The 12311-nt window shown below is 36.5% G+C and overlaps 1 protein-coding gene across 1 annotated transcript in view; it reads right to left on the bottom strand.

Moving 5' to 3' along the window:
- DENND5A (DENN domain containing 5A) overlaps positions 1-12311 on the bottom strand; it is a 77496-nt gene that overhangs the window by 19831 nt on the left and 45354 nt on the right. The window contains 3 exon segments of the mRNA XM_039863542.1: positions 2758-2806; positions 5313-5430; positions 6099-6249. Of these exon segments, the coding sequence (XP_039719476.1) occupies positions 2758-2806; positions 5313-5430; positions 6099-6249 (318 nt within the window).

Consider the following 12311-nt stretch of genomic DNA (forward strand, 5'->3'; position numbering starts at 1 on the left):
ATGTATCTGAAGTACCTGTCAAGGGAATAAAAAACTGAGGAGGAATAATTTACTTTTAGGTAAAAATTTTCAAATGCTTATTGTAACAGAAAAACAAAAACACGCACTGTATAATGATAAACACAGCTCTTACTACTATGTGTCAGGCACTGTATCAAGCATTGCGTTATCTCATTTAAGCCTCCTAATGACTCTGAGATAAGTATTATTACTGCTCCCAATTTATTGATAAGAAAAATTAAGGTCTCAATTTACTGATTAAAAAAAAAAAAGTAACTTGCCAAAATCACATAACAAAGAAGTAGCACATCTGGCCTTTGAACCTAAATCTGCCCAAGTTCAAGTTCTTAAGTAAGATTTATTCATGTTATAAATTTGTGACATAAAAATCTAAAGAGCAAAGGTAAAAATCACCACTGATATTAACTTTCAGAAGCAACAACTCTTAACACTTTGGCTTATTTCTTTCCAGTGTTACTACTTAAAATGTTTTTATTGTGAAATATCTCGTGTGTATATATGTATATATATATATATAGATATATACACCCACATTATTATACTATTGTAACCATCACTCAGGTTAAGAAATAAAATGTTGCCCATGTATACCTTTGAAGCACCTCACATGCCCTCCAATCATCTTGCCACTCTAAAAGTGACCAGTATCCTGATTTATACAATAAAAGTACAGAAAAGCAAAGAAATAATTATCAACTATATTTGCATTCCTAAACAGCATAGTTTACTTTTGCCAGTATGTTTTCTTTTGTGATTTGCTTTTTCACTCAACTTCTTTTTGTTTGTGAAATTCATCCACATTAATGGGTATTGCTGTTGTCTATTTCCACCACTGTATAGAGCACTGCACCATAAAAATATACTACAATTTACTTATTGATTCTCCTACTGATTGGCATTTGGGTTGTTTCCAGTTTATGGCTATTATAAAGAATGCTACTGTAAACTTGCTATATACATCTCCTGGGTCATGCAGCAAAGGTTTCTCTAGGGAATATACCAAGGAGAAGAATGACAGATAACAACATGCTGTTTTCCAAAGTGGTCACAACAATTTATATCTCCAGCAGTGTGAGAGTTCCTGTTGCTTGCTCTATGTGCTAGCCAACACTTAGTGGTGTTAGACTGATTACTGTATTTCTTTAATTCTAAGATGTACATTTTTCCATATAGTAACATCTCTGAAACCGGGATGTATTTTGCAGTTATTGTTGACCAGGCAATGCACATAAGGAAGTTGTAACTGACTGGGCTTGCACCTCAAAACCTGAGAATGATTGCCAGCGTCTTGGAAAACAAATCTCAGAGATAATAGAAAAGCCCTCTTTCATGAAAGGCAGCATCACCAATGTTCTTGACAGAGGAAAAACAACACTGTGTGGAAATCACAGATATCAATGGCTCAGAGTGAACTGACAGCAGCTGTTTTAAAAAATATCTGAATACAAAATATCAGTATTACTATATCAATTTAACTTGCAACAGTAATCATTTCTTCAACAAGAGAAAGTATATTTTATTTCATCCTATATATGACTACCACTTGCAAATTGAAAATGCAGGAAAATTTTTTCTTATTGACAAATAAACAGAAGATTACAGTAGAGACTGAGTTGAATTGTCCTAAGAAGTATGGTTTACTGACTTGGTTGAAAGGATACATTTTTATGAAACATTATACATCTCATTATATTAATGAAAATTTTAAAACCAAGAAATTACATTCATAACTAAAACATTAAAAATTAAGAATGACTGTCTTTTGATTCAGCAATCATTTTTCTGAGTATATATCTGAAAAAATTGAAATGAGAATCTCAAAGAGATACCTATACCCCATGTTCACTGCAGCATTATTCACAATAACCAAGATATGGAAACAACCCAAGTGTCTATCAACAGATGAATGGGTAAATAAGAGGGTATATCAACATATACAATGGAATATTATTCAACCTTAAAAAAGGAAATTCTGACATTTGCTGCAACATGGATGAACCTAGAGGACATTATGCTAAGTGAAATAAGCCAGCCACAGAAGTACAAATAATGCATGATCCCGTGTATATGAGGCATCTAAAATAGACTCACAAAAGCAGAGAATAGAATGTTGTTTACCAGGAAGAGAGGAAAATAGGGAATTGTTGCTCAGTAGATATGAAGTTTCAGTATGCAAGATAAGCAAGTTCTAGAGATCTGCTATACAACATAATATCTATAATTAACAATACAATATTGTGCACTTTAAAATATGTTAAGAGGATAGAGCTTATGACATAGTAGCACTCCAATATAAATTCTTGCTTTGTGCGACGTATAATCACCATATCAAATTAAAATAGGCGCAAAAATATTTTATGTGTAAGACTAATCTGGTGGGGGTAGACAATCTAACTACAAATGATTTCAAGTAATGCAAGATATTCAAAACAAAACAACATCCATTTCCTTATCAAAGAATACATATTAAGTTTGCATCAAGCAAAGTGTGCCGCTCTTGATTAATGGCTCTTTTATTTGAAATAAATACACTTAATTCCATAAATTGGTCAAGGATTTATAATTAGCAATTATCTCATTATGTTAACAATATTTTAAACCAAGAAAGAATGGGTCGGAGCCAAGGCTTGTCTCACTTTGGCTGAACTCGCGACATTGGCTACAGAGGCCCAGCTCACCTTGTTATGGCATTCTTAAGCAGGTCTCACAAACTTCCAGTTGGTCAAAGTAAATCACCGATGGAGAGGCTGGACAGTTTGGGTTTATGGATGGTGCTGCCCATATTCTGGCTTCCTGGATGTACTTACACAACAGGAACAAACCTTTGAATGCACACAAACTTACAGGGAAGGTGGGTACCGGATGGGTGCTCGTGAAGAGGGTACTAATACCTGGTACTTTTCCTTACCGCTTCTTTCCTCGAGTAGGTTCTTTAAAGTGGAGGGCAGAAAGTTTAAAATGTAGCTCTGTAACAAAGCGAAAACTGGATAATATGATGAATTGCTTCAGATGTGCGGCCCCGAATCAGTAGCCTCAATTACCTTTTGCTTTAATGATATTGCAGCGGTAACATCAAGATGCACGCTGCCAGCACACGACGCACACACACACACACACACAATACCTGCCAAAACCATGTATATAACTCAGTGTGCAAATCCAACCAAATCTCAGCGTACTATTAAGAAAATCATTTTCCCACTAAGCTAGGAGGAATTTAACTCCTCTGTCCATATCAAAGATATCTACCCTTGTCATTATAAAGTATAACCTTGCTAAAATTAGAGCCTGAAAAATAAGATTGCACACTCAAAACAACTGTATTTTCTACCTTTCTACAATGTGCTAGTGATTCTCCATATGCTGTTTGTTTTCATATAGAACCCGCATAAATGCAGTAAACTGCATACTAACATCCTCTCAGTATCCTAGCTTCACAGCCAACACTTTTACCTCAAACTGCCTCTTCCCCCATATTTACCATATTTATTCCAGTAGTTTCTGTCTCTTCTATCTTCTGGCCCCTTAATCTGCCCCTACCACCAACCCTCAAGGTTAGGTTTCAACTGCTATCTCCTGGACTACTGCTATCTGCCTAACTTGCTAGCTACTTCTAGTACATCCTTCCTCCAAAATATTCTGCCCACAGCCTCTATTACACAATAATCACCAAATTTTTGATCCTGCATTTCCTCTACTTAAAATGCTCTTCTTTATCTCTAACAATCCTATCATCATCCTCCAAGGCTTAAACAGATTCTGACTCCACTAAACAGTCTTATTTGATGATTACCCCAGGTGTAACTGACCTCTGCTTTCTCTAATCAGTGATCAAACATCGCCTTGCCTCTCACATGGTCCTTTAAATAGACTCTTCTACTAAAGTTTTTTTGTGTACCTGACTTTGCTCCCTTAAAAAAATGGTATTCTCTGAGGACAAAGCTACTTTCTTGTCATTGTTATATTTCAAAGTGCTTAATATAGTGATTTTGACCAAGAAAGTATGCTCAATAAACACTACTGAAAGAAGTAATATGGAGGTGACACGGAAGACCAAGGGGAAACTTTTAAATAACATCAATACCTAACACCCCTTAAGCCACCCTCACAAAAACTCTAAGCACAACTGTATCCTACAAATCAGCAGTTAAAAATTCATAACATATCTTATAATTTTAATTTATTCCTTTCAAAATAGCAGAGGCAAATATATGTTATTTATTTTCCCATTCACTGAGGTGCTGGACACATATGAAAACAACATGCTTTATTAAGTTTTATATGTATAAAATTCAAATTTCAGGGTCTTTTCTAAAAAATAAGTTCCCGAATAGGTTGCTGAAGGTTAAACACCATTTTCATAACTTTTCTGCAACTAAGTGAGGCAGGGTCTCCAACTTTAGGTTTATAACTAGAAACTTTACTGGGAACAAGTTATACTAGAGCTGAGAAACTCAGCTTACAAGCAATGAGGTCTCAAAAGGTCAATTCAAGAATCCTCGATCCCTAGGTACCTGATAACAACATTCCTCTCCTTTGTTCCTCTAAGAAAAAAAAAAAAGTCAAGATGATCTGTTTTAAATTAAGATACACAAAAAATAGGAAAAAGTAACCCCCTCCCCAGGTTCAGAGATTGACAGCATTAACCCAAGTTCAGCATCTCTTCTCACTCTAAAAGAATTACTTCTTTGCTAGCATACCACACACAAAGAAAAGTCTCACAAATTTTAAAAGAATTTATTCCAAAGTTTCAGACTCTTATCTTCTGTGGTTCCTGTCACACTCTCCAGGGAGTGAGTATGATGCATGAGGGAGTACTGAAAGGACAGCGAAAGGCTCTCTTGTAAACTCTCACATCATTCCTGAATGGAGTTGCAAAGAGAGCCTGGCTCATAGAGGAACTACATGGCTGGTGGCTAGCTGTCACCTGAAGAACATCATACATCCTAGATTTGTCATAACTTAGGACTGGTAACAGGCATCAGGAACTAATCCTATTATTAACGCTTCTTTACTGGGAAAAGTGTCTGAAGGTGGAGTGAAGGCCACCTCAACAGTCTGCGCAGATGATCTTCGACCTCTGCTCTGACTTCACCCTATAAGTAACCACCCAACAATAAATCCTGCTATAATCCATGGAGTTGTCTGCTTCATTCTTCTATCTCAAATTACCTTCTTATTTCAGTAGTCACTGTACCTCTGCTCCACATTCAGACATGAATGAGGTCATTGCTAGGACATCTGAATAAGACCAGAAGCCAAGGGAATAGGAAAGAAAAGGAGAATGTAGCATTGTCATTCTTAAGGTGTCTTACCTCTCTCTGGTCATTGTCTAAACGCAGATGTTCAGTGTGCTGCTTCTGCCGATCTTTCCGCCTCCACTGGGCAGGGGCATTCCTTTTTGTCCACCTGACACAATAAAAACAAGCAATTAAGAACATCCCACTAGGACAATAAGGTCAAATGACAAGAGAAAACTTGAATGTCTAGGGACCAATGCTGTGAAACCACCAAAATCACCAGAGATAGCTCAGAGAACTTGAGGAAAATTAGCTTAAAGGTCAGTAACTGATCTAGAAAAATAACTCCCAAGAGAATAAAGTCATATCTCTCTTGAAACATCTACAAAAACTACACATGCAGATCCAAAACTATACTCAATCAACTCTGTCTGGGCTTTGATACACTCATCTCCAAAAATAACTAAAGAACAGCAATCCTGCTGAGTTATCTACTTTCGGCTCAGACACCAATTATTTCAACCACTACTTACTGAAGACATAATGCTAGGTGTCTGTATGAAAGTCAGTCATGAGATAATTTCAACCCATCTGCAGCTTGGCTTTTTGAAGCTCATAGGCATGTGGAGCTACATCAACTTGCACAGTGGAGACAGGAGCTGATGATATTTTGTCACCTGTCTTCTTGTTCAAACAAGTGAATGACCTAGATAGTTGGGTCTTCTCCATATTCGCTTTAAAAATTCAGAGGTCTTCTATCAGCTCAGGTATAGATACTGGATGATTAGAGATCTATGATTAAAGAGCTAGATCAGAGAATCTCTGGGGTTGACTCACTTGTTGCTGGCTGGCCCAATGGAAAGCACATCAGACTGCAGCTTTGGGAAGAAGCCTGGCTCATACTTCCCCTGTCCAATCTTCATGTCAAGTAAATGGGGATGAACCGCAGTATGGTCAATTTTTGCCAGACGTAGCTCAATTGCTTTCTCTAGATGAGAACAACAACAAATATTTGTTAAAATATACCATATTCTCCACCATAAAGTAAGTCTCAAAAAATTTAAAATAATTTAAAGTATACAAAGTATATCCTCTGACCACAATAATCAATAATAACATCTTAAAACTAAATAACACACTTCTAAATAACTCATGCATCAAAAAAAGAAATCAGGAGGGAAATAAGAACTGAATAAAAATGAGAAGAACTAAATAAAATTATCTAAATATGTGGTATATAATTAAAATATTACTTAAAAGGAGATTTATGGCACTAAACGCCTCTCTTGGAAAAGAAAGGTCTCAAACTAATGACCTCAGCTTCCACTTTAAGAAACTAGAAAAAGAAGTGCAAATTAAGTTCAAAGTACAAGAAAGGAAATAATAAAGGCCAAAGTGAAACCAATGAAATAAACAAGAAATTAATAAATCTAAAAACTGGTTCTTTCAGGGCACTTAGTGACGGCCACTGAGCAGACAGGACTCACTGGTTCATGCACCTACTCTGCTTCCTCTGCAACCATGTCTGACGAACCCGATATGGCTAAGATTGAGAAATTCAATAAGTCAAAACTGAAGAAGACAGAAATGCAAGAGAAAAATCCACTGCCTTCAAAAGGAACAACTGAACAGAAGCAAGGAGGTGAATCGTAATAAGGCAGGCATCACCAATATGCACCACACATTCCACAAGCACTGCCTTCCTTATTTTACTTTTTAGCTGTTTACTTTGGTAAAATGCAAAGAGGGTGGATCAAGTTCAAATGACTGTGCTGCCCCTTTTCACATCAAAGAACTACTGACAATGAAGGCCACACCTGCCTTTCCCATCTATCTGCCTGACTGGCTGGCAGGGAAGGAAAAGCACTTGCATGTTGGTGAAGGCAGAAGCTGGATGGAATGACAGTGAAATCTAAAGTAAAAATCAAGTTGGTGTCCTGCAGGCTGTAAAATACAGTTTAATCAGGGTCCCATTTTTTTATTGTTCAAATGATTTTAATTATTAAAATGCACAATTTTTTAAATATGCAAATAAAATTTTAAAACCTGAAAAAAATGGTTCTTTTAGAAGATTAGTAAAATAAATTTCTAGCCAGACTGATCAGGATAAAAGGAAGACACAAATTAGCAATATCAGGAATGCACAAATTAGCAATATCAGGAATGAAAGAAACGACATTGCTACAGATTCTACAGATATTGTCTTGTCGATAGCCATTCTTACAGATGTGAGGTGGTACCTCACTGTGGTTTTGATTTGTATTTCCCTAATAGCTAGTGAAGCTGAGCATCTTTTCACATGTTTGTTGGCCATTTGTATGTCTTCTTGGGAGAAGTGACCGTTCAGGTCTTCTGCCCATTTTTTAACTGGATTGGTTTTTTTGTTGTTGTTGTTGTTAAGCTGAATGAGTTCTTTACATATTTTGGATATTAGCTCATTATCGGAGGCATTGTTTGCAAATATCTTCTCCCAATCAGATGGCTGCCTCTTTGTTTTGTTGACAGTTTCTTTTGCTGCGCAGAAGCTTTTAGTTTGATATACTCCTATTCATTTATTTTTGCTTTTACTTCCCTTGCCTTTGAGGTCAAATTCATAAAATCTTCTCTAAAAACAAGGTCCATGCATTTAGTACCTGTTTTCTTCTATGCAATTTTTCTTTCAGGTCTTATATTTAGGTCTTTGATCCATGTTGACTTAATTTTGATGTAGGTGACAGACAGCAGTCTAGTTTCATTCCTCTGCATGTGGCTTTCTAATTTTCCCAGAACCATTTATTGAAGAGGCTTTCTTTCCTCTATTGCATATTTTTGTCTCCTTTGTTGAAAATTATTTGCCTATATATATGTGGGTTTATTTCTGGGCTCTCAATTCTATTCCATTGGTCTGTGTGTCTGTTTTTCTGCCAATACCATGCTGTTTTGATTACTGCCGCTTTGTAGTATAATTTGAAGTCAGGTAGTGTGCTACCTCTGGCCTTGTTCTTATTTCCTAGGATTGCTTTGGTCCTTAGGGATCTTTTATACTACCATATAAATCTGATTTTTTTTTTGTTCTATTGGAATTTTTATTGAGATTGCATTAAATCTATATATTGGGTAATATGGCCATTTTAACTATGTTGATTCTTCCAATCCATGAACATAGAAAATCCTTCCATTTCTTTGTGTCTTCTTCAATTTCTTTTAATAATGTCTTGTGGTTTTCAGTGTATATAGGTTCTTCGCATCTTTTGTTAAGTTTATTCCTAGGTATTTTATTCTTTTTGTTGCAATTGCAAAAGAAACTGTTTTTTTCATTTCTTTTTCTGAAATTTCATTGTTAGTATTATAGGAACACAATGGATTTTTGTACATTGATTTTGTATCCTGCAACTGCAGCATTATTCACAGTGGGCAAGACATGGAAACAACCGAAGAGTCCTTTAATAGATGATTGGATAAAGAAGATGTGGTACATATACACAATGAAATATTATTCAGCCTTAAGACAAAATACTGCCATTTGCGATAACATGGATGGATCTTGAGATAATCATGCTAAGCGAAATAAGTCAGAAAAAGTAGAAAACCGTATCACTTCACTCATATGTGAGATATAAAACTGAAAGCAAGAAATGAACAAGATAAACGAACAAAACCTCAGAGACACAAACAAGGGCTTAGTGATTACCAGATGGAAAGAAAAGAGGGGTGGAGGAAAATAAGGATAAAGGGTGTCAAATACATGGTGACAAAAGAAGATTTGACTTTAGGTGGTGAACACACAATGCCATATACAGATGATGTATTATCGAACTGTACACTTGAAACCTATATCGTTTTATTAACTAATGTCACCCCAATACATTCAATGTTTTAAAAACCACTATTAAGAAGACAAAAAGACAAGCCACAGAGGGGTGGAAATATTTGCAAATTATGTATTTTATAAAGGGCTTGTATCGAGAATATAAACTTTTAAAACTTAATAATAAGAAAACAACTCAGTAAAAACTGGGCATAAGATTTAAAAAGGCACTTTGCCAGAGAAGATAAATGGATGGCAAACAAGCAGATGAAAAAATATGCAACTCGTTAGTCATCAGGAACACTCAAATCAAAACTACAATGAGAATCCACTACAAATCTACTAGAATAGCTACAAATGAAAAGACTGACCATATTAAATATTAGTAACAGTGTGGCAGAACTATTAACTCTCATATACTGCTAGTGGGAATGCAAAAAGTTCAACCACTTTGAAAGACAATTTAGCAGTTTCTTTAAAAACTCAACATACAAGTATCATATGATCCAGTCATTCTGCTCCTAAGTATTTACCCAAAGAGAAAAAAAAAAAACAAACATGTGCACAAATGTACATATCCCAAATGACAACCAAAAGGTAAATAAACAAATTGTAGTAATACCAATACAATGAAATACTATAGCAATAAAGAGAACATGAATGAATCTCAAAATAATTATGCTGAGTAAAACGAGCCATACTTAAAAAAAAAGAGTACATAGTGCATGATTTCATTTATATAAAATTCTAGAAAATGAAAACTCTATAGTAACAGAAATCATAGCAGTGGTTGCCCTCAGGATTTGGAGAGAGAGTGGGGAGGAGATGGGATGAATGTATTACAAAAGGGAAACTTTCGAGGGTGACGGGTATGTTTGTCAGTTCTTGATATAAATGTGTGTGTGTACACACACACAAACACACACACACACACACACACACACACACCCCAAAACTTTAAATATGTGCAGTTTATTGTATGTCAATTATACCTCAAAAATTTTACGGAGTAAGAACAAAAAGGCTGGTAAGTTTCCTGGTATTTTCTAGAGTCATGAAAAAACATCTCAACTGTTGGGCCCTGCTGTTATCCTAGGTCGTCACCTTCTCTCTTTGGGCTTCCCTCACTTCCTCCCACCCTTACTTATTCAACAGAACTTATTCAATGTCTAAAATGTACCAGGTACTATCCTAGGCCCTGAGGATATGTGGTGAACCAAAGGAATATCTTTATAATTAGTGAGTGAGTAGAACTGACTGCCACCAGGATCCCTTTCAAATGTAACTTTTTAAAGGGTCTCAAAAAATTCCTCATTAGTTATTTTTTTTCACCATTTTCCAACCAGACTGGTTGAAGAAGCTGAGGTGTCCATGTGGGAAGGGATGAGGTGGCTGAACTACTCCTCCAGGCTAAAGATCTGAGGCCAGTGGCAAGAACTCTGCTATAGCATTACTGGAGTGTATCTCTCTGGGGCATACCTAAGGGATATACCAATGGTTAAGATATTCCCGTTATTACTGGGAGCAGAGAATAGAGTTGCCTGTAAGGTCTCTCTGAGACCTATTTTCCTGAAATGAGTTATATAAATGAGGGTTAGTTAACCCTCCTTCCATATCCTGAATCCACATTCTAACAGGCCCATGAGAACACATATCCTGGCCACAACTGAGACTAGAGTAATTCAGATCAGTATGCTATGGTGTTTGGTGTTCAACAAATGGATTACAGATGGGCTGAGAACTGATTTCCTCAACCCTTGTGGCAAATGGGAAAGGCCTCAAGTGACGAGAGCTTCTTGCTTCATAGCCTCTAACTATAAGCAGACTCCTCCTTTTATTCCAGTGAGCCATATATAAATATTGTTGTCCTTTTCAAGTATAGCACAAAATGAAAAGATTGGGAAGTCTTGGTTTAAACTGATGGCTTGGGAGATGTTTCTTTAAACCTACATATAGTCTTGTAAAAATTTCCATCAAGCTTCCCAAGACCAAAACTTTAGGCAGGGTTCAGGAATTTGAAGACTGATGTGTTCTAAGAAGCAAGGATGACTATGTCAGAGCAGTCCACTTGCATGAGCAACATGTCCTCATTAGCCAAGAGGACTGTCCTCTTAATGAAAGGCCTAGAACAAGAGCTGAAAGGTAAAGACAGAAGGCTAGAGAATGTTGTTGACGAAGGCGGACTTTGTTCAAATTGTCACCAGTTGTATCTTCAAAACCTAGAAAGACATTTGGCATGTTCATTCATTCAGTAAATATTTGTTGAGCACTTACCATATGTTAAGCATGTAGTAGATATTTATAATATGTGGTAAATGAATGAGTAATATATACAAAAAGGCTACAAAGACACTGAGTATTGCACGAGGAAGTGAACACACTACTTAATTCTGACATCTCAAACTGAGACTATTCTCTAGCTAAACTGATCTAGATGAGGCCTCTGAACAAAAAGGCTTATTCATGCATGTAGTACAATTTTAATTATCTATATGTGCTAAGCACAATGCTAGAAGATTGGGGGTAAGAAAATGGGTAAACTGTTTTCTGTTAATGACAGCACAAAAGAATAGAGATTACAGAGAGGAGGTAAGAACAAAGCACCACAGGAACACAAAAAAGGAATCTACCCATTCAGCCTGAGAGCACCAGAAAGTCTCTTCAGAGGAGACATATCAGCTAAGTTTTTGTGGCAAAACTGTCAATTGCTTACTTGTAACTCATTTGCCCCTTTTTTCTTGCTAATAGAACCCCGATACTGTTCAGGGTAACATTACTCCCAGTTCAATACTCACTTTCACAGCCTCCCTTGCACTTACGGATGGTCACAAAACATGGTTCTGGCCTATGAGACAACAGAAGTTGTTGGTAATTTTGGGGAAAGCTTTTGCTTTCTGATACAAGAGGGAAAATATAGCTGGTAACAACCTCCCCTCTTCTTGCCCTGAATGTGAACATAAAAAGCTTCCCATAATAATGAGGCAAAAAGCATGAATGTAAAAGTCAATATGCTAAGGATAGCTGACTAAAAAGAGAGAACCTCGGTTCCTGATTACACTGTTGAGCAGCTGAGCCAACGCCAGCCAACTACCAATTCTGCACTTCTTGCTAATCTGAGAAAAAGAACACCCACATCTGTCTAACCCACTGCTGACTAGATTCTCTATTAACTACAGCAGGACCCATTCCTAATGGACATAGTATTAAAGGATGAGAAGAAGTTAAGTAAACCAGGCAAAAAAGGCAGGAAAGATCATTTCAGG

This window comes from Pteropus medius, unplaced genomic scaffold (genome assembly GCF_902729225.1).
Source record: "Pteropus medius unplaced genomic scaffold, Ma_sr-lr_union100, whole genome shotgun sequence".
Lineage (NCBI taxonomy): Eukaryota > Metazoa > Chordata > Mammalia > Chiroptera > Pteropodidae > Pteropus > Pteropus medius.